We start from the raw sequence: 27520 nt of genomic DNA, 5'->3' as shown, positions 1-27520 counted from the left end.
GCAAGAGCTTATTTATTGCATTTACATCTCACTTTTTTCTCTAAAAAGTACAAGGCTCACTCCCTCCTCAGTTAATCCCTACAACAACCATGTTAGGTAGCTTAAGAGGCTGTAATTGGCCCCAGGTCACCCAGTGAGTTTCATAACCGTGTGGGGATTTGAACCCTGATCTGCCAGGTCTTGGTCCAACACTCTAACCAATACACCACACAGGCTTCCTAGAGTACGTCTGCTATGGGGCAGCTATATAAATTAAGCAGACATAAATACGGGGAAAGCAAAAATGTCACTTAGAGAAGGATCTGAAATATTTTCATTGAAGCTTGGGTTGCAAATGTGTTGCAAATGTGTTGCAAACCGCTTTGAGATTTTTTTTCTTTAAAATATAAAGCAGTATAGAAATAGAAATAATAATAGAAATGAAAGTAGTAGTAATATTAGTAATGGTAGTAGTAGTAGTGGTGGTGGTGGTAGGAGTAGGAAGAAAAAGAAGAGAAGCCCTATTCAAGAAAAATGGCGTCTAGACATTCCATTATGGCGACCATATCCTAGGTTTAAGATTCCATGTGGTGATTAGCTTATATATCCGAGTTTCTCCTAACACTGGTCCTGGCTCACTTGACCGCTGAAACGACCTTGTAGGGTAGCTTAGGCCAACGGAAAATGAAACACTGGTAAGTTACAGAAAAACTCCCATGTTGCAACCCCATTCTGCCGCAGAGTTTTTTCTAACCTTTCTCCCTAATATTGTATTTCATAGCAGGGGGATTAAGAACATAAGACCTCACAGTCACCAACCAGATGCCCTGATGGGCAACCCACCTGCAAGCAGGACGCAAATACAAGAGCTTTCTGCCACCCTGTGGCTTCCAGCAACTGGGATTCAGAAGTATTGCTGCCTCAAACCATGGACAATCACGGCTAGTAGCCTGCTATAGTATTCCCCTCCATGAATTTGTCCAATCCTCTTTTAAAGCCCTCCAGGATAATTAGATCCACATTTAAAGCCATCCAAGATTAATATATGGGATACCATTTTTTTTTAAATGACAACCACACTCCAACTTACAAACACATGAGAACCTAAGACCCCTTCCATATCAAATGCCCACCAAGCCAAGTGTCCTGTATTACAACAACCCTCTCCCCACAGTGTGTTTTCCAGCCATTGGCATTCAGAAGTATTAGTGCTTTCAACTGTGGAGGTAAAGCATTGCCACCTAGGCTAGTGGCCACTGGTCACCTTATCCAACATGAATTCATCTAATCCTCTTATATATAATAGATTTATTGCATTAGCCGTGTGGCCATAGCATGATATACATTGAAATAACAACATAAAATGGGGGTGGGGAGGTAGAGGTAGATATCGTCCTGGGCGAATACTTAAAGAAAGAGAAAAAAAAAACAAAAACTGCTGAGGCTGGAGGAGGACCGTTGAAGGGTCCTTCAGCTCCTCAGATTAGTCCTAACTCGATTGTCCTTGTACAATAAGGCTACTTGGAACTTCGTTCGGTTGTGTGGCGTATCGACTGCAGCTGTGGTGTTAAGGAAGAAGTTAGTGCCGCTTTCCTCTTCATCACACTAAGCAGGAAGTTAGCTGTCATCCCGGTAATCCAACAATCAGAATCCTGCAAAAAGAGGGACACTATCCAAGGCTGGATTGGGAGATGGAACTTATTCACGAGGGGAGTTAAAAACTGAGATCTTTCATCTGTCCAGTTGGGACAGAAGAGCATTACATGTTCCATAGTCTCCAGGGCCGTGTCATTACAGGAGCATGTTCTGTTTGCGATGGGAACTCTGGAATAACGACCCGACAGAACTGCTGTAGGAAAACAGTTGAGACGGGCACAGGTAAAGGCCCTTCGCTTAGCCTCCGAAGAAATTGTGAAGCAGTATAGAGGGATCCCTTCAGGGGGTGGAATAGCTAGGGCTAGGCCTGAACACGGTCCTCTTGCACAAGAAGCTGTGTTAGAGAAGTCAAGTTGCTGTAGTTTCTTTTTAATTGGGGGTAGGGCCACCGGGCTGATACACTCTAAGTTAAGAACAGTTTTACAATTCAAATTGAGAAGAGAGCGGAATTTGAGGTTAATTGTAGTTTTCCAAGGGGAATTATGAATATCTCTTAGGATCAGATTGGAAAAGCCACCTCTAATTCGAGCATCCGATGCTAATAGGTGGAAGGTGTAGGAAATGGCTCGACTCCATGCTCGTCTAACAATTGAAGGCTGGGCGAACTCGAGTCGTAGGGCTGCACCTGAGACACATCTCGGGACGCCGGAAAGAGATCTCAGAAACATATGAAGTGGGCGATCCAAGTTACCTGATATTGCTGTAGTCCATACTTCGCATCCATATAATAATTTAGGGACAACTTTGGCATTAAATATTTGAATTGCTGCTGGAAGGTGTTTGCCGCCCTTCTGGTGGTAAAATCGGCCAATGGCGTTAGAGGTCGTGGTTGCAGCGAGAAAGGCAGATTGTAGATGGGTGGTCCAGGAGAGATTATAAGTGAATATTAAGCCTAGATATTTAAAGGCTTTTACCTTTTCTAAGTAGCCACCTGTGATCTTAAGCGGCTCCAACTTGAGTTTGCGGGAACGCGTGAAGTGGAGGACTTTCGATTTTTTATAATTAATATTAAGAGCTTCCGCCTTACAATAGGCGATAAATGCATTAACTGCATTTGCTAGGTCCGCAGCTGTTCTGGATAAGATGACGGCATCATCAGCATAGAAAAGGGAAGCAACGGGGTGGCCTGCTAAGTGAGGAGGATACTTAGATGCTAGCTTCAAAGTGGAAATTGCATCATGAAGATAGAGATTAAACAGTAAAGGGGCCAAGAGTCACCGGGTTGGTGACTGATGTCTCCATCTGGCTGACCCCTCCAGCTTTCTTAAGTGGGTAAGCGCAAGAGCTTATTTATTGCATTTACATCTCACTTTTTTCTCTAAAAAGTACAAGGCTCACTCCCTCCTCAGTTAATCCCTACAACAACCATGTTAGGTAGCTTAAGAGGCTGTAATTGGCCCCAGGTCACCCAGTGAGTTTCATAACCGTGTGGGGATTTGAACCCTGATCTGCCAGGTCTTGGTCCAACACTCTAACCAATACACCACACAGGCTTCCTAGAGTACGTCTGCTATGGGGCAGCTATATAAATTAAGCAGACATAAATACGGGGAAAGCAAAAATGTCACTTAGAGAAGGATCTGAAATATTTTCATTGAAGCTTGGGTTGCAAATGTGTTGCAAATGTGTTGCAAACCGCTTTGAGATTTTTTTTCTTTAAAATATAAAGCAGTATAGAAATAGAAATAATAATAGAAATGAAAGTAGTAGTAATATTAGTAATGGTAGTAGTAGTAGTGGTGGTGGTGGTAGGAGTAGGAAGAAAAAGAAGAGAAGCCCTATTCAAGAAAAATGGCGTCTAGACATTCCATTATGGCGACCATATCCTAGGTTTAAGATTCCATGTGGTGATTAGCTTATATATCCGAGTTTCTCCTAACACTGGTCCTGGCTCACTTGACCGCTGAAACGACCTTGTAGGGTAGCTTAGGCCAACGGAAAATGAAACACTGGTAAGTTACAGAAAAACTCCCATGTTGCAACCCCATTCTGCCGCAGAGTTTTTTCTAACCTTTCTCCCTAATATTGTATTTCATAGCAGGGGGATTAAGAACATAAGACCTCACAGTCACCAACCAGATGCCCTGATGGGCAACCCACCTGCAAGCAGGACGCAAATACAAGAGCTTTCTGCCACCCTGTGGCTTCCAGCAACTGGGATTCAGAAGTATTGCTGCCTCAAACCATGGACAATCACGGCTAGTAGCCTGCTATAGTATTCCCCTCCATGAATTTGTCCAATCCTCTTTTAAAGCCCTCCAGGATAATTAGATCCACATTTAAAGCCATCCAAGATTAATATATGGGATACCATTTTTTTTTAAATGACAACCACACTCCAACTTACAAACACATGAGAACCTAAGACCCCTTCCATATCAAATGCCCACCAAGCCAAGTGTCCTGTATTACAACAACCCTCTCCCCACAGTGTGTTTTCCAGCCATTGGCATTCAGAAGTATTAGTGCTTTCAACTGTGGAGGTAAAGCATTGCCACCTAGGCTAGTGGCCACTGGTCACCTTATCCAACATGAATTCATCTAATCCTCTTTTAAAGCCATCCAAATGTTGCTAGTTCTCACTGCGTATTGTAGGAGCAAACACCATAGTTTTAACTACACACTGCATGAAGAAGTGATTCCTTTCGCATGTCACGCATCTCTGGATATTTGGCTTCCTCTGTGTTCTAGCATTGCCGTAAGCGGTTCAGCCCAGAACCCTGCCACCTAATTTTGGATCTCACAAAGTCCTGAGCCGCCTTCTCGCCTTACCTTCCCGCTTCATGCCCATTGCAAGACACTTTTGGTACCGGCAGTACTGACACCGGTTCCGCTGCCGCTTGTCGATTAAGCAGTCCTTATTGTCCCGGCAGGTGTACGTCAGGTCCTTCCTCACTGTCCTCTTGAAGAAGCCTTTGCAGCCCTCACAACTGTACACCCCATAATGTTTACCTGGGTGCGGGGACAGAGAAAGAGCAACAATACGGTGATAATGAGGCTAACTTGGTCATGAGGTCGTGCGCATAGTTTAAAAACCCATAGAGCTGAAACAGGAAGTTGGAAGAGTGCCGCTCTATCCCATTTTCTCTTTTAGCTCTATAGGCTTTTCCAGGCTCAGGAGGGGTATATGATTCAGGTATGTCATTGATTGCAGGAAGGTTAGAGAATATTTTTATCTATTAAATTTATATACCACCCTTCAACCGAGGATCACAGGATGCTCTACAGTATAAAAACACAGAAATACGTAACATAGCAACAAGCAAAAACAATAGCCCCCCACAGGTTAAAAGGCCATAGATTGTTTAATTATCCAAAGGCCTGGGAGAAGAGGAATGTTTTTGCCTGGCACCTAAATATAGGCAACGAAGGCGAGCCTCCCTGGGGGAGCATCCCACAAATGGGGAGACACCACAGAAAAGGCCGGTTCTCAGGCTGCCACCCCCCAGACCTCTCATGGAGGAGACACACAAAGTAGTATTGATTACAGAGTCTGGGTTGGTTCATATGGGGAGAGGCAGTCCTTGAAGTATTGAGCCATTTAAGGATTTATAAGTCAAACCCAGTACTTTGAATTGGGCCCAGAAACTAATTGGCAACCACTGCAGTCAGCCAGGATTGGCATAATATGTTCAAGCCATCTTGCCCCGGTGAGCAACCTGGCTACTGAAGTCTGCACTAGCTGAAGTTTCCAAACCATTTTCAGAGGCAGCCCCATGTATAACACATTGCATTAGTCTAACCTGGAGGTTAACATAGCATATGGCCACAGCTGGGCCACCAGCTGAAGCTGATGGAAGGCATTCTGTACCACTTAGGCTACTTGAGCCACAAGCGACAGCAAAAGATCCAGCAGTACCCACAAGCTACATGCCCGCTCCTTCAAAGGGAGTAACCCCATTAAAAGCAGGCAACCTCCCAGCCATCCGGTCCAGGAAACCACCCCCTAACAGTGCCTCTGTCTTATCAGGATTGAGCTTCCGTTTGTTGGCTCTCACCCAGTCCATTACCAAGGCAAGACTAGAAGCTTGGCTTGTTTCAAATTTATCCAGAGGCGGGGAAGAAAGATAAGCTAAGGTGATACAATTAGTGTTTAAAAAGCCCTTAAGAATTTTGGGCCAGTTTACCTACAAGATCACCTATTCCACGTTGTAAGAAATGGATTTTTGTGTGTGTGACAGCACCTAAACTTTTAACCCTTTGCCTCTTAAGTGAAGGCAGGGGCCTTCACAGTACTCTTTTCGGGGCTTGCTAAAATCCCATTTGAGTTTGTTATTTATAATTTATATATTATATATTTATAATTATTTATTTATAATTGTTATTTCAACCTTTCAAATTTCTTAAATGATTATCAATTCCACTTAGGGACAATTTTATCGTTTCATCTTTTTGCATACTGCAATCAAGCAGTGTATAAATTTTGTGAAACAAATAAGTACAAATTAATCCCTAATTTGGTGTAAATTAGTTCTGATCTTTCTTAGCATATAGCAACTCCCAAGCTAACACTCATTGCTGCCCCACATATCCTGCCTCCCCCTGGAGGGTGTTTGAAAACATTGGCGCTACCTGAAGATCTGTCTCCACAAATGGCACATATGTGCTTAGTGAAGGAGGCCATGGCAGATGATGGGTGCACTGGAACTTTGAGGACCCCGTTGATTCCCAACGGAGGCTTGATATCTTCTGTGCTGCTGACAGGGTTCATTGGAGAATTGAGCTGAAAGAGAAAAAAAGGAAACAGGAGGCATCAAGCGAGAGAACTATGCTTAGGGACATGTAGGCAATGCACTTCAAAACAGCGGACTGCTCTTCAACTAACTGTGTAGCACAAAGGCATACCATATGTGTAAGGTAAAGGTAAAGGGACCCCTGACCATTAGGTCCAGTCATGGCCGACTCTGGGGTTGCAGCGCTCATCTCACTTTATTGGCCAAGGGAGCCAGCGTACAGCTTCCGGGTCATGTGGCCAGCATGACTAAGCTGCTTCTGGCAAACCAGAGCAGCGCACGGAAACGCCGTTTACCGTCCTGCTGGAGCAGTACCTATTTATCTACTTGCACTTTGACGTGCTTTCGAACTGCAATCCCAGGATAACAGCTGTGAGAGCACAACCTTGACATTTAAAAAGACTAAGAAACCTGGAGCCCCTAGGTCACTCTCAGAATGTACTCTATGCTGAAGACGGATCTGAAACCACATCTATCCAAATGTTCCAATACGTACAATACTCCAAACTAGTTCTGAATAAAGGGCTGATTCAAACAGGAATGCAAGAAGCTGCATTATCCTGAGTCAAACTGAGAGTTGATCTAGCTCACTGCAGCTTACACTGACTGCTAATTCTCAACCTCTGGGGATAGCTCAGTTGGTAGAGCATCTGAATCGGTCCCACCTCCCTGCAGAGGGGAAGGGTTGTGGAGAAGTCCAGTTGCACCAGGAAGTGATCGGACCATGGGACTTCTTTTGTTTCGCTTTTGCTTAGTGTTGGATCACCAACATCCATAGAGGTGAACGCCAAGTCTAAAGCATATCCGCGACTATGTGTTGGGCCAAACTTATTCAGGGACAGCCCCATGGAGGCCATGCTTTCCATGAAGTCCCAAGAGGCCCCTTGTAAGGTCGTGTCAGCGTGGATATTAAAATCCCCTAGGACAACCAAACTAGGTGTCTCTAGGAGAACATCCGCCACGACCTGAAGCAGCTTGGGCAGGGAATCCTTGGTGCAGCTGGGAGGTCGGTACACCAAAAGGAATCCTGTACTGCCCAACGTCCAGAACATGCACTTAGAAATCTGGGTCTTCCCAATAGGATGCCTGGTGCAAGCTAATGACTTCCTAAAAATCACTGCAACCCCTCCTCCCCGCCCACATGACTTAGGTTGCTGTGCATAAGAGAAACCTGGTAGACAAGCAGTGGCAAGGACAGACCCATCTGCTTCATCCAACCAAGTCTCTGTTACACATGCCAGGTCAAGTCCTCCATCCACGATCAAGTCATGGATGGCAGTGGTCTTGTGAACCATTGACCTGGCATTGCAGGGCCAGGTAGATGGAATTCAGGGCAGGCAGACTTTATAATGCTGCCCCAGCAGTTGGACCACGCCCAGCTGGGGCAGCAGCTGTTCCCACTTCTCCTGCCTGCCCAGGGTCCTGGCCCCTGCAGTACTCTCTGCAGTCCTCTTTGCTTCTGTAGCAGCCACAGCAGCAACAGTCCTCCAAGTGGGGGAGACAGCAGCCCCCCAACAACCACAGCAGCAACAGAAGGAGTCTCTGGGTGGGGGAAGATGACAGCCCCCTTCAACAGCCACAGCAGCAGCAGGAGAGTCTTCAGTTGCTGGAAACCCCAGAAGGGGGGAAGGGCTCTTTGTTCTCAGGTCCTGCTTGCGGGTTTCCCATATGGGGCATCTGGTTGGCCACTGTGAGAACAGGATGCTGGACTAGATGGGCTCCATTTGGGCTCATCCAGCAGGACTCTTCTTACATTCTTAGGTTTTGTTTCGGGAAGTGTGGATTGCATAGGTTCGCCTTTATCATGAAGCCAATAAAATCTCTGCCGAATTCGGCATGCACGTATATCAAATATCTATCTGCCCCCACCGCGGAGTCACACATTGAGATCCTGCAGTGGTGCCCCAAAAGAAGATGTGCGGCTTTTCTGGAAGCCATCCCAGCCAAGCTGGGCTTCCCCCCTTTCTAAACTTCTGAGGTCAGCACTTTCTGTTTCTCTCTCCGCCCAGTCCTGTCTCCGCCTGAGGACTGAACCCGCCTGATGCAAAAAAAATTTCCTGTTGCAAGTTGGCTGCCTTGTTTCCTCTCTTTATTTTGGCAAGGAATATGTGGGCGTGTTTTTTTTCTTTCCATGGGGGAAGGGAAACCCAGTTGCTTCTTTGCAAACTGCCTGGTGATCACCAGCTCAGAGGAAGAGCAAGGAGTAGGGGTTAGCCTTGCTAAAGTCACAAATATGTTATTTATCTCAGCGTGGAAGAAAAAGATTCAGCTAGCATTCACATAGACCTTTTCTGTTTAATTGTTGTTATTATTTTACTTCATTTCTATTTCACCATTCCTCAAAGGAGCTCAAAGCATGGAGTTGCCCCTCTCCATTTTATCCTGACAACAACCAGTATAGGATCATATAATTCCAGAGTTGTAAGGGTCATCTAATCCAACCCTTTGCAATGCAGGAATCATAGCTAACGGATCCTTGAAAAAAAAAGCCACCCAATCTTTGTTTAAAATCCTCCAACGAAGGTGAGTCTACCACTTTCCAAGGGACTCTATACCATTATCAAGCAGCTCTTACTTGCAGAAAGTTCCTTCTAAGGTTTTAGTTGGAAATTCCTTCCTCACATTTTGAATACATTGGTTTGGGTCCTCCCTTCTGGAGCAGCAGGGATAGAAAAGTTGGTGGCCTCCCAGTGTGGTTGGACCACAGTTCCCTGACCACTGGGCAACACTGCCTAGCAGTGAATGAAAAACCGAAACTGTTCAGAAGCTTTCACTTGGGGACTTTGTGCATCACGGCTTCAGAGTCTGAGTGCCCAACCACTTTTTTCCCACCACCTGTCCACCCAGGCTGTACACAGCAAAGGCGATGCTCCGCATGTGTCAGCAGGAAACCTCAAGCCACGGGCAACTCAGCTCCCAGGAACGGGAACCTCCCAAGGTTCCTCTTTCAGTGGCTGGCCCCAAAACCACGACACATCCTGGGGTCTTCCCCTCTCTCACCCTGGCGCCAAGAAGTCCTTCCTCTTCTGTGCTCAAGCGCTCCAAAGAGCATCTGATGAGGGACAGCGGATGAATTTCTTCACTCTGCTTTTTGCAAGCGATCAAGCAAGATCCAACCTTCCTTCCCAAAAAAGTGTGTGGGAGGTTTTGACTGAGAATAGAGCCTCCTGAGCATGACTAGGTTAAGAACATAAGAAGGTGCCCTGCTGGATCAGACCAATGGCCCATGTACTTCAGCATCCTGTTCTCACAGTGGTCAACCAGAGAAACTATAGCAAGCAGAACCCAAGCCCAAGAACCCTCAACCCTCCTGTGGCTTCCAGAAAGTGATATTCAGAAGCATTGCTGTCTCCAACTGCAGCAGCAGAGCATAGCATCCTGGCTAGTAGCCCTCATTAGCCCTCTCCTCTGTGAGTTTGTCTAATCTTTTAAAGCATCTTTTAAAGCCATCCAAGTTGGTGCCTCCTATGCGAGCAAGTTCCATAGTTTAAACATGCACTGTGCAAAGAAGTACTTTCTTTTCTATGTCTTAATAAAAGTTAGTAATGTTTGGAGTAAATTTACCTGAACATCACCCCCTATTTTTTTGTGTGTGCTGGGTGATTTATTATTATTATTGTTTTAGTAAGATTTTTATTAAGACTTTTCATATAATCTAATACATGGCAATAAAATAACCTAACTAATCTAAACAAAAATAAAAACAGAAAAAAAAGAATGCAAACTCCTCTCTTCACAGGTAGATCTTAACTTTTGTCCCTGCGCTGGGTGATTTTGATTTTAAAAGTTATGAGGGGGATTTATCATTGTTTGTGGATAAGAATACAACTGTTGTTGTTATCAATAGTATCAATATCCTGTCTTTTCTCCAGACCAGGTGGCTTTCACAAATTAAAACAACACAAATGAAATACAGAAAGCTAAAAGTTAATAATTAGAAAATAATTAAACCGTAACAGAGTTAAAACAATATTTAAAAGGATCTATTAAATACAACTAATAGAAACAGCACGGAACTATTAAAAGCCCTTTCCTTTTTTAAAAAAAAAAGTCAGTTCCAAAAACCTCCCAGAAAACAACAACATTCACCTGCTGGTGGAGGACGACAAGGAGGGAGCCAGTCCTCCTTGCAGGCTTCCCCCAGCTGGGGCACCTGGTGGACCACTGTGAGAGCAGGATGCTGGACCAGATGCACCACTGGCTTGATCCAGCAGCCAGGCTCTACTTAATTTCTTAAGCAGATGTTTGCAGATAGCTCCTGGTTCAATCCCTGGCATGCCCAGTTTGGGCTGGGAAGGTCTCTTGCCTGCACCCCTGGAGAGCCATTGCTGCCAGTCCATGCAGGAAATACTGAGCTACTAGATTGGGGCCGGCAAGGTTTACGCCGGCGGAGATGAAGAAGAAGAAGAAGAAGAAGAAGAAGAAGAAGAAGAAGAAGAAGAAGAAGAGTTTGGATTTGATATCCCGCCTTTCACTCCCTTTAAGGAGTCTCAAAGCGGCTAACATTCTCCTTTCCCTTCCTCCCCCACAACAAACACTCTGTGAGGTGAGTGGGGCTGAGAGACTTCAAAGAAGTGTGACTAGCCCAAGGTCACCCAGCAGCTGCATGTGGAGGAGCGGAGACGCGAACCCGGTTCCCCAGATTACGAGACTACCGCTCTTAACCACTACACCACACTGGCACAGAGATCCCTCTGTGGGCTGGATCGCACGCGCGTGTGATTTCCAGCATCTGTGCAGATGTGATTTTCAACCTCTGCGCATGCACAGATGTTGTGCTAGTTTAGCGCAGCGCGTGGGGACTCACCAAGTGGCCGGCTCAGTTCGGGGGCGGCGTATGGGCCGGTTAAATGACCCCCGTGGGCTGCTTGTGGCCCATGAGCCTTAGGTTGCTGACCCCTGTACTAGATGGACCAGTGGCCTGACTCAGCATAAGACCACTCCTTATTTAAACTAGAACTTTAGAACCATGAGGGCTAGAATCTTAATTTATTCCGGAGGAAGGGCCTCTGAAATCCTGGATAGCCACCGCATGTCAACGCAGACAATACTGAACCTAGATGGACCCACAGTCTGATGCAGTTTAAGGAAGCTTTCAACATATTTTTTATACACACACACACACACCGAAGGACAACCACCTGTCTAAGAAATTCCCTACTGTTGCCTTTAAGAGGAAAGACATCCACAAAGTTAAATGCATCCAAGCATCAGCCACCTCCCTTGGCTCGGGCCCCCGCCAAGTCCTTGTCAGAATGGCCTAAGGGATGACAGGCAATCTCCACAGGCTGAGCCCAGAACAGCCTGGCAGTCCAGGAGCAGCAGCAACAGAAAGGGGAGGGGGCTAAATATTAAAAGAGAGGAGCAGCAGCCGCCACCTGCTCTGCACATCACAGCCTCAGAAGGAACCAGGAAGCCTCAGAGTCCAAATCCAAGCTGAAGTTACGGCAACGCGCTCACTCACCAGCCTGAAGCTGCTTGTAAAGGGGGTGTCCGTGATCCCTTGTGGGTAACTTCCTAGGGGTCGCATGACAGTGGCAGGCAGGGCCAGAGATATTGTAGTAGAGTTGGGAAAGGTTCAGGGAATGGCAAGCAAAATGGCTCTCCTATGAGGAAAGGCTGAAGCATTTGGGACTTTTCAGTTTAGAGAAAAGGCAAGTAAGAGGTGGCATGATAGAATTTTATAAAATTATGTGTGACATGGAGAAAGTAGATGGGAAGAAGCTTTTCTTGCTTTTTCAGCTCGTGTAATGTAGCTGAAAGTTGGGAGATTCAGGATAGATCAAAGAAACTTCTTCACATTGTGCAGAGTTAAACTATGGAGCTCCACCGCACAACGGTGCAGGCAGTGGTGGAGATTCATGGAGGAGAACGATATCAATGGCTATTAGCCCTGGTGGCTATGCTCTTCCTCCATAGTCAGAGGCAGTCATGCTTCTGAATCCCTGTTGCTGGAAACCTAGGAGGGGAGAGGGCTCTTGTACTTGGGTCCTGCCATTGAGGCATATGGTCAGCCACTATTTTCTTAAAGAGGGAGGGAGAGAGGGAGAGAGGCTTGCAGCACTGGCCATTTTCACAAGCCCCTTATGCCAAACAAAGCAGGGTCCCTGAAAGATGCCACTGTGGGCATTGCAAAAGACAGTCTTGTGGAGAGAGGGAGGAGACAGGGAGGAAGGAAGCAAACCCTGATGGCTTTGACTCAGCCCACAACCAGACATCCTCCAACTGTCCTTCTGCTCTGCTAGGTCTTCAGCGCTGACAGAGCATAACCTGATTGCAAGTGGCACCTGCCATCTGATGCTCAACACCTTCCATCAGTGCCACCTCTGCTTGAAGGTGGGGGCACACACTTCATTAACTCCCTAGCTTCATGGGGCGGGGGGGGCAGTGCTGAGCAGGATCCTGGAGGGGAGGTGCAGAGGGGAAGCAAAGGATGCAAGTGTCTTCTTTGCACAGATGGCATCGTATCTTCTTCCTTTCCTCTCCTATCTTCCTTTTTGTGTGTCTGTGACACAGATATCACTATGCTACGTCCTTTCTGTAACAATAAAAGATTCTAGTCCTCATAATTCTGGGCTGCAATAAATAGGAACCTAGGAAGCTGCCTTCTATCTAGTCAAGACCATTGCAATGGTCCATCTGGCTCAGCACTGTCTACACTGGCTGGCAGCAGCTCTCAGATAGGGGAGTCTTCCTTCCCCAGTGTTACCTGAGGATGCCAGGAATAGAGCCTGGAACCCCCTGCATGCAAACCAGCTGCTCGGCCACTAAGCTAAGTCCTTATTCCGATAAAATGAAAGAAAGATTCTAGTCCTCAAAAGACTGGGCTGAGTTAACTGGAACACAGAACCCAAGACATTTGTAGGTTCTCCAAGTCCTTCCTACAAAAAAAATAAAGTTAAATCCATGTGCTCCTAAGCCTGTGCTGAAGTGAAATAGGTGCACGAAACCTAGGACATTTTGCACACAAAGCAGATCCTCTGGGCCTGAAATGCCTCCCTTTCCCCCATAAACAAAACCTCTTAACAGCATTACAAAGGAAAGGAAAGATGCTGGAAGGAGAGAGACAGATTGCAGGAGTCATTAGGGCGTGAGCATCTTAAGCATCTCCTCCAGGAAAACCACTTAAGACGGGCCATGAGTAAATGAGAGCTCCTCCTTCTGAGCCAGCAGGAACTGGAGGGGCTCTCCATGAGAGCATCCTCTGACAAGCTCTTTTTCCTCCCTCCTCCCCCTCTATCTCTCCCCCCCCCCCCTGTTTATTTCCGGTCTTCTGCATCGCATGACCACCTCTAAAAATAGACAGAAGCGCAAGGCAGCTCTCCTCCGGGAGATGTGGAGTGAAAGTCAGGAAGACGGGTGGAAAGGGGGGCAGAGAAGGAGCTGCCTTCTACCAAATCAGACCCTTCAGTCCATTCACCTAGCTCAGTGTTACTCACACTGGTTGGCAGCAGCGGCTCTCCAGGGTTTCTTGCAGGGATTTTTCTCTCCTAACCTTACCTGGAAATGCTGTTGGGGACTGAAGCTGGGACCTTCTGAATGCAAAGCAGATTCTTTTGGCACTCCCCTCTAAAAACACATCAAGATTCAAGTCCTCATGGTTCTAAATAAGGAGCTGGTTTAAATAGGAAGTTAAGAAGCTGCCATAAATGGAGTCAATATTATTGGTCCATCTAGCTCAGTATTGTCTACACTGACTGGCAGTAGCTGTCCAGGGTTTCAGGCAAGGGGCCTTCCTGGAGATGCTGCCAGGGATTGAATCTGGGACCTTCTGGATGAGGAGCAGATGCTCCACTACTGAGCTACAGCCCTTCAAAGGAGGTCTGAGCACATCCAGGTGGCTGAGCATCACAAGATCCACCCAGAGATGAGCAGGCTGTCTCTTGGAGGAGTTTTCCAACTCTTTCTGAACCCCAGTTAGATAGATAGATAGATAGATAGATAGATAGATAGATAGATAGACAGACAGATAATCTCCTGGAGGGGAGCTGGAATAAATAACACAACAACAACAGTGACCAGCAGGTGGTGGCAAGTTTCCTGATCAATCCTTCTTTCCTTGCCCCCCTCTGCACCAGTCCCCCCTCCCCACTGCATGCATGTGCAATGCAGAGCCAGCCCAGCCAAGCCAAGCCAAGCCAAACCAAGCCAAGCCAGCAACAGGTGTCAGTCTTAGTCAAGCTTGTACTATTTTTATCCACAGGGCTTATCTCCTTGTCGTGGGAAGGCTTTTTTTGATGTAATCTTCCATCCTCTCTCTCTCGCTCTCTCTCTCTCTCTCTCACACACACACACACACACACACACCGGCCACCCAGTCTCTCTCTCTCTCAAGAAGGAAAACAAACTGCTGCGGCTGCTGCTGCACAGGAGGAAGTAAGGGCCTGGGCTTGAAAGACACTCTGATATCCAACCAGAGAAAACTGGAGCTAAACTGAAAAACTCGCTGCCGCAGGAGGCAGCAATGACCAACCACTTGGATGGCTTTAACAGAGGATGGACAAATACATGGAGAAGGAGGAGGGGCCTACTGATAGCTAGCAGCCATGATGGCTGTGATCTGCCTCCACAGTTGGAGGCAGCAATGCTTCTGGACACCACTTGCTGCAAACCGCAGGAGATTGCTGTAGGGCTCAGGCATGGCTTGCCGATTGAGGCTCCAACTTGAGCAGAAGACTGTGGGGTGGCGGCGGCAGCGATGACACGCACATGACATGTGCATGACGCAGTGGTGAGCCAGGGGGCTGAACGTGGCAGCAGCAGACGTGGCAGGGAGAGGAGGAGCCACCAGCCACGGAAACTGCACCACACTCAGCTCCACATTCGGCCTCCTCTGCAAATGATTGTTCTCAACATTCTCCATAATATTTTATGAGATGGGGAGAAGGGACCTGGGCCCCTTATAGTTGGTGCCTATGCTTGCAGACTTCCCATGCAGGCATCTGGTTGGCCACTGTGAGAGCAGGAGGGTGGACTAGATGGGCCACTGGTCTGGATGGGGGGCTGGATGGATCCCCCTATGCAGGGATGTTTTGACCTTTCGAGTCTGGCTTTGGGCCGGGGGGAGTTCGGAGTTGTGGGGGCCCTTAACTTTGGAGGGATTTTGAAACATGCCTTTAAATATTATATGGATTTCAGTGTTGACTATGGAAAAGGGGCTGACTTGTCGAGAAGGGACAAAGATATTGTCAAGTTGGAGTCTCCCCGAGTGAAAGGAAGGAAATTAAGAATAAGATCAGCAGAAGACAAAGTAAAGTACAGATATAAACATGAAGAAGACCTGCGGAAGGACATGGAAAAGACTTAAGAGCCTCGGATACAAGGTCACCAGGTTGATGGACTAGATGGATGGGATAGAAAGGACTGACAAAACCAGAGACCAGGAAGAAGAGACGATGGATGAAGATTGGAAGAAAGTTTAAAAAATTTATTTAGAAAATTATCGTAAAATTAATGAGTATTAGAAAAATGTTGGAATGAAATTATTCGGCTTTAGCAGAAATGTTAAAAAGAATTATGTAAGAATATGTTATGGTTAAAAGAATTTGGTATAAATAAGATTTAAGTTTTAAGCTTTAAGGTTTTTTATGGTAAGATAAGGTTAAAATAGATTAAGGTAATTTAATGACAGAATATTGTGAAAGATGGAAAGGATTTGCTGAGATAATTAACAACTAGAATACAAAAAAGGGAGGTGTGAGGAGGTCGATGAAATAAGATAATGAAAGTTAAGGATTTGGAATATTGGATATGTTTTCAAATTTTTTGTTTATTTTTGCTTTTTGCTTTTGATGTATTGTGTGCTTTGTTTGCTCTTTTTGACTTTGGTTTTTATTGATTTGTATTGTTTAATTGTTATTTTTATCTACCTTTTTCTTTCTTTTTTCTCTTTCTCTTGTTTTTTCCTTCTTTTTTCTTTGTAATTTTAAAATTCTCAATAAATATCATTTTAAAAAATAAATGGGCCACTGGTCTGATCCAGCAGGACTCTTTTTGTATTCAGAAGCATTAGCACTTCTGATATTGAAGCGAGTATACAGCCAGCATGACTTGTAGCCACTGACAAGACTTGTCCTTCATGAATCTGTCTGGTTGGTACCCAACTGTCTTGGGAGACAATGGAGAAGTGAGCCCTTTGAGTGAAGTTAAACTGCTGGAAGGTTACAGCACCTGATGTGGCTGCAGAGACCAATACAGGAGAGACGTCTTGTTACCAGTCACCACCGTGGCAAATTCCTACGTGTTATGTTTGCTTAGGAATACAGCTAGCTCAGTATGGTTGACACTAATGGGCAGCGGCTCTCCAGGGTTTCAGGAAGTGGGCATTCCTCAGTTTTACCAGGAGACAGCAGGGATTGAACCTGGAGTGTTCAGAATACAAAGCAGGTACTCAGCCACTAAGCTGTGGCCCTTTCCTTTAAAATACAAGTAAGATTCTGATCCTTGTGGCTCTGAATAAAGGACTGAACTAAGTGGAACATTGGATGGTGCTCTGCCACTCGGGCAGAGCCCTTGCTTCCCTTCCGCTGACCTGAATCTACCTATCCCCACCATCACATTGGCTGCCACCTGCTTTCCAGAGTCCCCACCACCAGGTGACTCACCTGAGGGCTGCTGGTTCCATACGCAAGGCCAGGGGTGGAGGGTCCAGACATGGGGTGAGCCCCCATTGGGGAGCTGATGACTGAGAACGGTGGCCCCATGCCGTTGATGGGTGAGTTGAGGGTGCTGATGGGTGAGTGGAGCTGGCCAGGGGACCCCAAAGCCCCACCAATGCCAGTGCTCATCGACGGATGGAGAGAAGGTGCAGTCATAGGCCCTCCTCTGCTGTTCGGAGAGCTTAAGGAGGTGGAATTGACTGGGCTGGAGAAATCTGTGAAGAGAAAAAGGAAAAAATATACACTGTCAGTTGAAAAAGAGACCAGGGGATGTATTGCATATCCGTACTAAATAGGCCAAATCTCTCTCTCTAAAAAAGAAGAAAGTATACAGCTATTATTTCACTGCAGGGAGTTGCAATAGATGACTCACAGGGTCCTGTCGAACTCTACACTACTGTGTTTCATTCATTCACAAACACACCACACACCCCTTTCTGGGGAAAATACTGAAAGCACTAACAGACAAGCAAGAAATTAAGTGATTAGATTTATTTGTGTATTTATTTACTTCAAAAAAATTACGTACCACTTGATTGTATAAAACCTCAAAGCAGTTTACAAAATAAAAAAATACACACACACTTCCACCTAAATTTATTTATTTCATTTAATCCAATGAGTTACAAGAAGCATAGCAAGTGCTCTACCCAGTTTGCTATGGCCCTTCTCCTAAAAACAAAGTAAGATTCTAGTCCTCATAATCCTGAACAAAGGCTTGAATTAAACAGGAACAAAGGAAGCTACCTTACACTGAGTCAGACCACCAGAACATCTTGCTCAGTATTGTCTATGCTGACTTGCACCAGCAGCTCTCTGGGGTTTCAGACAGAATCATAGAATTGGAAGAGACAATATCTAGTCCTACCCTCCTGTGATGCAGGGATATGCAGCTGTCCCTTAAGGGGATTGAACCTGCAACCTTGGCATTCTCAGCACCACTCTCTAACCAACTGAGCTATCCAGGCTGGCAGGGGTTCCCAGCCCTACCTGGAGATGCCACTGAGGACTGAACCTGGGACCTTCTGCATGCAAAGCTGATGCTCTGCGGCCCCCTGTAAATCAAGTCAGATTCTAGTCCATGTGGTTCTGAATAGGAGGCCAAATTGAACAGGAACACAGGAAGCTGCTATAGCCCAAGCCAGACCACTGGTCCATCTACCTTAGCATTCTCTACACTGACAGGCAGCGGCTGTTTAGGGAACACTCCCTTGGGCTGAAAAAGACTCCACACCCATGCTTTCAATGTACCCACCAATGTACACCCAAAGTTGTTGTTTTTTAAATGAATGTGACAAGCATATGCATACATTATTTATTTGTTGATTATTGAAATGTCGAACCCGCCCTTCAAGCGAGTAAATTTCAAGGGCAGCTTACCAAAAATAAAAACAGAAGCACATGCAGGGTTTTATTCCAGGGGGTGGGATGGGGGGATGGGCAAGAGAGGTTGTCAGTCTTCCCCAAGGGTACATTATGCTGCCAATCCAGGCTTGACAGGACATGGCATGGGAAATCATTTATTTAAAAGATGTAGATGCTGCCACTTTGTGAAGCTTGAAAAGAATTAAAAAGAACCACCAGCATGCACCTCCTCTGTAAAAAGATGCTCTGGAGCACCAGAGTTTGGGAAGCGAATCCCTTAGCCCTCGGAGTGATCACAGGTTAGGAACCAAGGATGCTGCCTCAGACCAACACAGACCATTGGCTAAACCACCTTGAATTGAAGCTACACACGATCGTAAGGAGGGCCTGCTGGATCAGACCCATTGCCCATTTAGTCCAGCATCCTGTTCTCACATCGGCCAACCAGGTGCCCATTCTGGGAAACCTGCAATTTGGACCTGAGCACAAGAACACTCTCCCTTCCTGAAGTTTCCAGAAACTGGTATTTAGAAGCATTTTTGCTTCTGACTCTGGAGGAAGAGCATAGCAATTGTGGCTAATAGCCATTGATAGCCTTAGCCCTCCATGAATTTGTCCAGTCCTCTTTCAAAGCCATCTAGGGTGGTGATAATCACTGCCTCCTGCAGGAGAAAGTTCCATAGTTTATGCACCGCATGAATAAAGGACTTTCTGTCCTGAATTTACCAACATTCAGCTTCATTGGATGCCCAGGATTTATAGCCTCATGAGAGGCGGGGTGGGAAACTATCCACTTTCTCTATTCCATACACAATTTTATAAAATTCTACGATCAAACCTGTCAGTGCAACCTCTGCAACTCTCCAAAATGCTTTTAAAAGCAACTATGAGTTTACTGGTTTTGACACCAGAGAAACATATTAGCAGAGCATATCATTCTCCCTGTAAATTGCATCTATTTCCTTCCACGTTAAGTGATCTTTATGCATTTCTAAACTTTGGTATATTTCCATTATGCTTAAAAATCTGAGCTAAATCTATTCAGAATTTGCTGAGTGATTGCAGTGGGTGGAAGGCAAAACCAGACTGTATGCATGCAATTCAGGCCTAGGCCTACAGGCCGCCTAGAGCTCAGGAGCTTCATCTGAATAATAAAAGACGGAGGGAATTCTAAAACCCTCCAATGACATTGTTAGTAGCTGGCAGGCAGCCAATCCCTGCTGAGATAGGGCCAGTGTTCTGATTCGCTTATTATAGCATTAAGGTGACCTATCACAGGCGGTGTGTGTGTTTTGCCTGGGCCAGCTTATGGTATATATACTGGACCAAGTGCCCCAGTTTGTCATTCTTGTTCTTATTCCTGATGTTCCAATAAATCCTTTTTGAGCTGAATCTCCATCTTGGGTCATGCCTGAACCCACCTACACTTCAGAAGGGATCCATCCTCCTCACCTGGCAAGGTCCAGACAATACCCTCATTCGTCTAACTCAGTAACTGCTATGTGCCAGGAGGCAGAAAGAAATTAAATAAGATCTTGGAAGCTAAATTCATCCACCCACCCCATAGGTGGTTCCCTGCCACATCTCTGCATGATTCCCTGATCTGTTTCTGCCTTCTTCCAACCTGTGGCCAAATGGGATATAATTGGATCATTTGCATGCTCTTTATGGAAAGACACTGATGAGCAGCCACCTGCTTAGAGGAAGTTGTTGGCCAAGTCTCTACATGAGTCACTACGCTGTGCTTGCCTCCCCTAAGTCATACTAAGTACAGTAATTCATGCAGACACTGTTTTGAGATAGGTCAGTCCTTTCAGAAAGGTGTCCTTTCGTCATCTGAAAAAGTAAACCTTTCCTCAGCTGTTGGAGCAAAGCCTGCAGTTCTAATGAGTGCTGTGCTGAAATCTGTTCTTTAAATTTCTCAAAACTATGTTTCCCTTGGAAAAGAGACTTCGGTTTTTCTGCCACATTCCCAGGGCATGTCACCACTATGAGATGGCCATGGGTGGAACATGCATCCCCCCCCCCACTGGAGAATGCAGACCATGAGTGAGATGGCTTTTTCCTTCCCTTAAACATAACTCCAGCACACTCCACGGCATCCCCAGGTGCCTGCCCTTCCTGGGTTTTTTTTGGGGGGGACACCTATGGGAGGAGGTAGCCTTGTGGTGTCTTCCCCCTGGGCTTTGTTGGAAGTGTAGAAAGTCAGAGAGGCTGCAGAGTGCAGGTAGTTGGTGAGATGGTGATGTGTTGAATGAAAGAGCAAATACTCTCAAAATAGCCCTCAAAAATAAAGCGCATCAAAAACCCTGCACTGAAATTTTCTCTTCCCCTTGATCATTTTTAAACAAAAGTTATTTCCCCACTAACTGATGGAGAATGGTTAGGACAAAAACACGGGAGAAATACTTTTCATTGCGACTTTTCATTGGTGGTGGTGGTGGGTGGAATATAATTCAGCTACTAAAAATTTGGGAATGACACACATGTAATCCAACATGACGAACTTAGGATAACATGAGCAAAGAAAACATTAGAGGGGCTAAAGAGCATTTGGCTCAGATTGTCAGACATATATTTACACACAGTTTCTTCTGTCCTCCCCATCTCTTTTGATGTAAGGAGAAATTAGCAGACTTCCTCAGGTATTAAGGCATTTCCCAGGAGCTCAAAACACTTTCACATACAAACCTCAAAAAATGGGTCTCATTGCCACTGCATTCTCACCTCTACAGATACTTAAGGGTTTTAAAAATCAACATACTCCAGACTTCGGATCCTGTTCCAAACATGACTGTGTTGTGCGAAGCAGTGGCAACATTACCACTGGAAAACACAAATGGAAAGGTACAAACCCTACTTCCCCAAGGCCTGTCAGAATAAAACAGTATTCACCTGCTGGCAGAAGAACAACAAGGAGGGAGGAGGAAGTCCAGGTTCCTCCCCAGCAAGGAAGTTTCCAGAGTCTTGGAGCAGCCACTGAGAAGGCCCTCTCCCAACTTCTATGTCCCCAGCAAGTGTGCTTGTGAGGGTGGCAGGACTGAGAGAAGGGTGTCTCCCAATGGTCTCAGAGCCCAGGCAGGAGAATGCAGTCCTATGCCACACACCTCTTTTACATATGGTGTGAATGTGGCCAGATCCTCCATGAATTTTTTCAATCCATAATTGAGGGCTTAGTGTCTAAAGACTAAGATCAGGCCAATGGCTGATCTAGTCCATCATCCTGTTCTCACAGTGGTCAACCAGATGTCCCAATGGGAAGCCCAAAAGCAGGACCTGAGCCCAAGAGCCCTCTCCCCTCCTGTGGTTGCCAGCAACTGGTATTCAGAAGCATGGCCGCCTCTGACCCTGGAGGCAGGACACAGCCATTAGGGCTAGAAGCCATCGGTAGCCTTTTCCTTCATTTATTACTCCAACCTTTCAACACCATTTAGGTTGGTGGCCATCAATGCCTCCTGTGGGAGAAAGTTCCACAGTTAAACTATACGCTGCATGAATTTTCCAACATTCAGCTTCGTTGGATGTCTAGCCTGCAGTGGAGAATCTGGGGTTTCCGTGGTTGCAACAAGCAGCCTATCAGGTTTTCAGTGGTGACTGTATTTCTACCTGACTCCCAGCATGCATTGGGATGGCTCAAGCCCGACCCGTATTGGTTTTTCTTCCGGGAGGGCTCTGCAACCATGAGAAGCCAGTATCACACTTCATCCTTGGGGGCTGATACGAATGAACAAGGAAAACCTGTCACGACAGGCAGGCCGACAGGTTGTCCGGGATCATTACGGCCTTTTAATTACATTCAACTGCAGTTTAATGGGCTCTAGGCAAGTTGGAAATGATGTAATGGACTACATGTGGGGAGGGGAGCTTTGGCTGAAAAGCAGAGAAGTGAGTTGGAGGTGTTTTGGGCTGTTGATGTGTGTTTCTTAAGAGCAGTAAGAAAATATAAGGAGAAGAACAAAGAGAATTGGTTCTCTTTCCTGACATTCGTGATGTTAAATTTATCACTCGCCCTATTCAGGCAGATACTGACAGCCTTAGCAAAACAAAAACCCCACATAAACAAATTAAAAACACCCAAGAGACATGCAAAAATATGCAACTGCAAAATGGAAGTGGATAGACACACTCTGTCCTCTAGGCCTATGCTGTCCTCCTTCCCTCTTTCTCTCCCTCTTTGTAATGCATGTTGGCTGCAAAACGGCATTGCAAAATTCAGAGAAGTGTGAATCGCTGGGTTTTTCAGCTCACATACTGTTTTGGAAAGCGCAAACTGGGAAGGCCAATCTTTAAATGAAAACCGAATCAAACTTATTCCCCACCCCCCATTCCTAACCTGGAACCAACATGAAAGTGGGCATCACATCTGATGCGAGCACAGAAGTTAAGAAATATAAAAAGAGCCTGCTAGATCAGATCAGTGCCCATCTAGTCCAGCCTCCTGTTCCCACAGTGGCAGACCAGATACCTCAATGGGAAACCTGCAAGCAGGACCTGAGCACAGGAGCACTCTCCCATCGTTCAGTTCCCAGCAACTGGAATTCAGAAGCATTACTGCTTCCAAATATGAGTAGCCATTGATAGCCTTATTCTCCTTTGGGTTGGTGACCATCACTGCCTCCTGTGGGAGGGAGATCCGTAAAAGTTATTTGCCCAGAGACTGGGCATGCCATTGCTCTGTCACAGAGCTAATGCTATCTTCTCAACAGAAGTTGTTCAGCTAGAGCAGAGGGGCGTGCATTCTGCCCACCAGTGGGCAAGCAGGCTTGGCCTAGCTGGTATTGACATGTTACGGATGGGTATCCTGGGGGAGGGGGACATGGCAGTAGCTGGGGTGGGGTGAGGGGGAAACAGCCTGAGTGTCTAACACTGCCTGTCTAAGTGCCACAGGGAGAGGCCCAGCCTGATAAGGGAAAGAAGATATGTGTCTGCCAAATGGCTGGGAGCAGAGCTTGGCTCCCTCTGTGTACAGGACAGAGGAGTTCCTTTTAAAGACACAAGGCTGGATTTTACTCCTCCTGCTCACACAAGAGAGCTCAGCCTCCCTAACAAGAGTGTAGAACCTGCCGGATCAGGCCAAAGGGGGGCGCATCTCATCCAGCCTTCTCTTCACACAGTGGCCAAAAAGTTGCCCATTATGGGAAGCCTACAAGCAGGACCCAAGCACAAGAGCTCTCTCCCCTCCTGCAGTTTCCAGCAACTAGAATTAAGTGTTACTGCCTCTGACCATGGAGGCAGAGCATGACCATCATTGCTAGTGGCCACCAATAGCTTTCTACATGAATATTCTCAATCCTCTTTTAAAGCCATCCAAGTCAGTGGCCGCCACTGCCTCCTGTGGAAGCGAGTTCCATAGTTTAACCATGTTTTGCATGAAGAAGGACTTCTTCTTCTTTTAAACTTTCATTGGACGTCCATAGTTTCAAGTGTGATGGGAAATTATGAGAACTGTAGTCCATAAACAGCTGGAGGTACCATGTTTCTGCTGGGAACCTAGCGTCATCATATAGCGTCATCATATATTAAGACTTGTCTTATGGAAGGTACACAGAACTTTAGGATTACATGCATGCAACAACCTATCTTGGGATTTATACAACGCAACGCAACAAACTTTATGGTTTTTTCCACTCCTCCAATTGAATTGTCTATTTTGCCTCTTCTTCCCTCCCTTTCCCCAGCCCCCAGCTTGCATCTGAAACAATTTTGCAGAAGGGAAGTGGTTTTGGAAATGTTTTGAGGCCTAGTTAGATTGTGAACTCCCCCCCCCCATGGAAACGAAAGATGATTTGTTTCAACACCCATCTTTGTTGGGTCTACATTCCTTAACTGGCTCAGAGCCTAATTGGGAACAAGCAAAAAGTTCTTCCATCAATGAGTCGCGCTTGGTGGTCCTGAGGCAACACGTGCACACACGCACACACACTCACACACATTTTCCAGGGTCACATTCCCTGACCCCAACTTCCTTCAACTCCCAGCCCAACACAGCCCCAAGTTAACTCTTTCCGTGCTGCAGAGATTCTGATTGCCCCCTCCCCACAAAACGCACCCATTCCACACCCCTGCTTTGTTCAGGGCAGCACAATGGCAAACTGGAAGGACTGGGCACTCCTAGCCAAAAAGAGGTTTTGCAGCTGATGTTAGGTGGACACAGCAGGGTGTAGAGGTCTCTTTCTCAGCCTTTCTCAACCTGGGATCCCTAGATATTGGACTACCATTCCCATCATTTCTAGCCAGTATGGCCAACGGTCAGGGATGATGGAAGTTGCCGTTCAAGAGCATCTGTGGACCCAAGGCTGATAAAGGCTGCATTAGAGATATAAATATACAATGGAACTTCAAGGAAATCTGTAAAAAATATTGAAGCACTCCAAATAATTTGTCCATGTTTGTGTGTGCAGAAAATAATAATAATAATAATAATAATAATAATAATAATAATAATAATTTTTATTTATATCCCGCCCTTCCCAGCCGAAGCTGGGCTCAGAGCTGCTAACAACAGTAAAATAATACAGCATTCTAAAATCAGTTCATTCTAAAATCAGTAGTAGATCTACTTAAAAGGCAACATGTGGAGATTTGCACTGATCGTTGGAATGCATCCCTTCTTATTATTATTATTATTATTAATAATAGAGTGTAAGACTATTTGTATAATCTTAAAAGGTCTTAAAATCTTAGAAGGGAGCATGGCTACAACTATCATGAAGAGACAGACTCTGCACTTCCGAATTTGCCACTACACTAACAGCTGAAACCTCCAAGAGCCAATGTGGTGTGGCAATCAGAGACTTGCATCGGGGCTGGTAATCTCCCTGAAGCCACCCAGAAGAAGCCTCAGTTTCCAAATGCATCCATCCTCCCACTCATGCCCATTGCCTTTTCACAATTCCCCCAAGCTGCATGTGTATAGACATCCGGTGACCAAAAGTGGCAGTCTGCCAAAGTGTGCAGGCAATCTGCCATCTGCCCATGAGGCTGAACAGGTGATTTCACACTATTTGGGTGGCAGGTATAATTAAAAACAAACAATAACAACCTTTGGTCCGTGGTTGTGCAATGGCAGCCTATCCAGCAATCTCCGTCTGTTGCACAGAGTCACTGGGTTCAGAGATCTCAACCAGACATGCAATTTACTGTCCATTTTGGTTAAAAAATACAACCTGGGTGATGCAACATTTTATTTTATTTTTTGCTGCAGCAACTGAGAATGTGTGGGGGAGAGAGAGAGAGAGAGAGAACGGAGTACTGAGGATAAGAACAGGCCTGTCTAGTCCAGCTTCCTGTTCTCACAGTGGCTGACCTGATCCCTGCCCCCAAGGGAAGTCCACAAGCAAGACCTGGGTGAAATAGCAACTCTCCTCCACTTGGGGTTTGAGAAACTGGACCATCTTCCCTTCTGCAGTTTCCAGCAACTGGTATTCAGAAGCATCAATGCCTCTGGCTGTAGAGCCAGAGCACAACCATCACAGCTAGTAGCCATGGTTAGCCCTCTCTTTCACGAATTTGTCCAGTCCTTTTGTAAGGCAATCCATGTTGGTGGCCATCATTGCCTCCAGTGGGAGAGAGTTCCATGGTTTAACTATGTGCTGTGTCCTTCTTATTCATTGCCCTGAATCTTCGAACGCTCAACTTCATGGAAGACCCTCGAGTTCTAGTGTTATGGGGGGGGGGACACTTTTCTTTCTCCTCTTTCTCCATGCCATGCATAACTTTATAAGCATCTATATCCCTTCCTACTTGCCTTTTCTAGAAAGCCTCGAATGCTGCACACTTTCCTCATAAAAGAGTCACCCCATCCCCTTTAGCACGCTGGTTGCCCTTCTCTGAACCGTCCCCAACTCTCGTCTTACAACTGTAGTCTTACATCTTCCTTATGTCCCTTTCTTCAAAGGGTAAGATATATCATTACACTTGCTCCAAAAGGCAGTAGAAATCAGCCCTGCTGCTCCTTCTGCCAAGGGGCCCCTGGATATCTGCCCTAAAGTCTCAACATAGCAAATTGATGGTGACACTAGAAGCTTGTTTCTTGTACCAGAGTCAAGCTCATCTTCACACTTACAAGAGATGCCTGTGCTTTTAAAAGACATGGTGGCAGAGACTGGGGTGGGGAAGGAAATGACTGGGATAATATTAATTTGCTGGGGGCACTACGTGATCCACAGCTGCTGCTCTCGCAGGACTGGTGGGCGATTTACTGGGTTCTCATGTGCAGGAAACTCCTTTGCTGTCTTGCTTCCCTTCATTCCCTGGGCCCTTTTCACTTTCCCAGAGTAGAACCACCTTGGAAAGTGAGCAAAGGCGTTGTTCATACATCATGCACATGATTTATTTCACTCACCCAAAACGCCAAAGCTGCCATTGGATACACACGCACGCACACACATGTCTGCAAAAACAAAACAAAACAAAACTACTTACTGGAATCCCTGATCCAAGATGCAAGAACCTTTGATAAAGGGCTGCAATCATCTCATTGCATCACACCTATACAGGCCATTGGTCCACATGTGAAAGGGGCTTACTGGGATGCTGCCAACAATTTAACCTGGGACCTCCTGAATGCAAAATGTGCTCTCCCACTGAGCTACATTCCTTCTACTAAACATAATGCAATATTCTAGTCCTCATCATTCTGAGGAACAGACTGAATTAAACAGGAACACAGGAAGCTTTCTCATACTAAATCGGATCATTTATCTAGCTCCATATTGTCTACACAGACTGGCAGCAGTTCTCCAGAGCTCTGGGCAGGGAGCCTTTCCCCACCCCAACCTAGAGAGACTGAAGATAAAACCTGGGAGCTTCTGCGTGCTGAGCAGATGCTCTTAACCACAAAGCTATGGCTCTTCCACTGAAAATAAAACAAGATCCTAGACCTCATGGTTCTGAATAAATAGGAACCTGGGAGTCTTCTGCATGCAAAGGAGATGTTTTACTGCTGAGCTGCAGCCCTTCGCAAGCCTAGAGAGAAATGTGCAGAAAGTATAACAACAATTAGCAAATCGACAGTGCTCTGGAGAGAGCCGAGCACCCCGATTAGAACTTTGCAAAGACATTTCCTCAGAAGCAATCCACTGTCTCTCTTCTCCTTGCAGAGTTGCCCAAATCATTTCCCTCTTGGCA

At 45.9% G+C, this 27520-nt stretch overlaps 1 protein-coding gene across 7 annotated transcripts in view; it reads right to left on the bottom strand.

The window, feature by feature from the left end:
• RXRA (retinoid X receptor alpha) overlaps positions 1 to 27520 on the bottom strand; it is a 129240-nt gene that overhangs the window by 29098 nt on the left and 72622 nt on the right. For 4 of the 7 annotated variants that reach the window (XR_013981403.1, XM_080989861.1, XM_080989864.1 and 1 more), the window contains 4 exons: positions 26736 to 26783; positions 16973 to 17241; positions 6208 to 6358; positions 4408 to 4587 (listed from right to left, as the gene is read on the bottom strand). Coding sequence is in view for 6 of the 7 variants with exons in the window: in XM_080989861.1 (XP_080845987.1) it covers positions 4408 to 4587; positions 6208 to 6358; positions 16973 to 17241; positions 26736 to 26783 (648 nt within the window). In the remaining variant the exon portion in view is untranslated. The remainder of the gene's footprint in view (positions 1 to 4407; positions 4588 to 6207; positions 6359 to 16972; positions 17242 to 26735; positions 26784 to 27520) is intronic. The other 3 variants (XM_080989862.1, XM_080989865.1, XM_080989866.1) reach the window with 1 other exon arrangement.

The sequence above is a fragment of the Podarcis pityusensis genome (assembly GCF_964106645.2).
Source record: "Podarcis pityusensis genome assembly, chromosome: Z".
Taxonomy (NCBI): Eukaryota; Metazoa; Chordata; class Lepidosauria; order Squamata; family Lacertidae; genus Podarcis; species Podarcis pityusensis.
The sequence above is the reverse complement of the archived record's forward strand: the minus strand, read 5'-3'. Positions and strand labels throughout refer to the sequence as shown.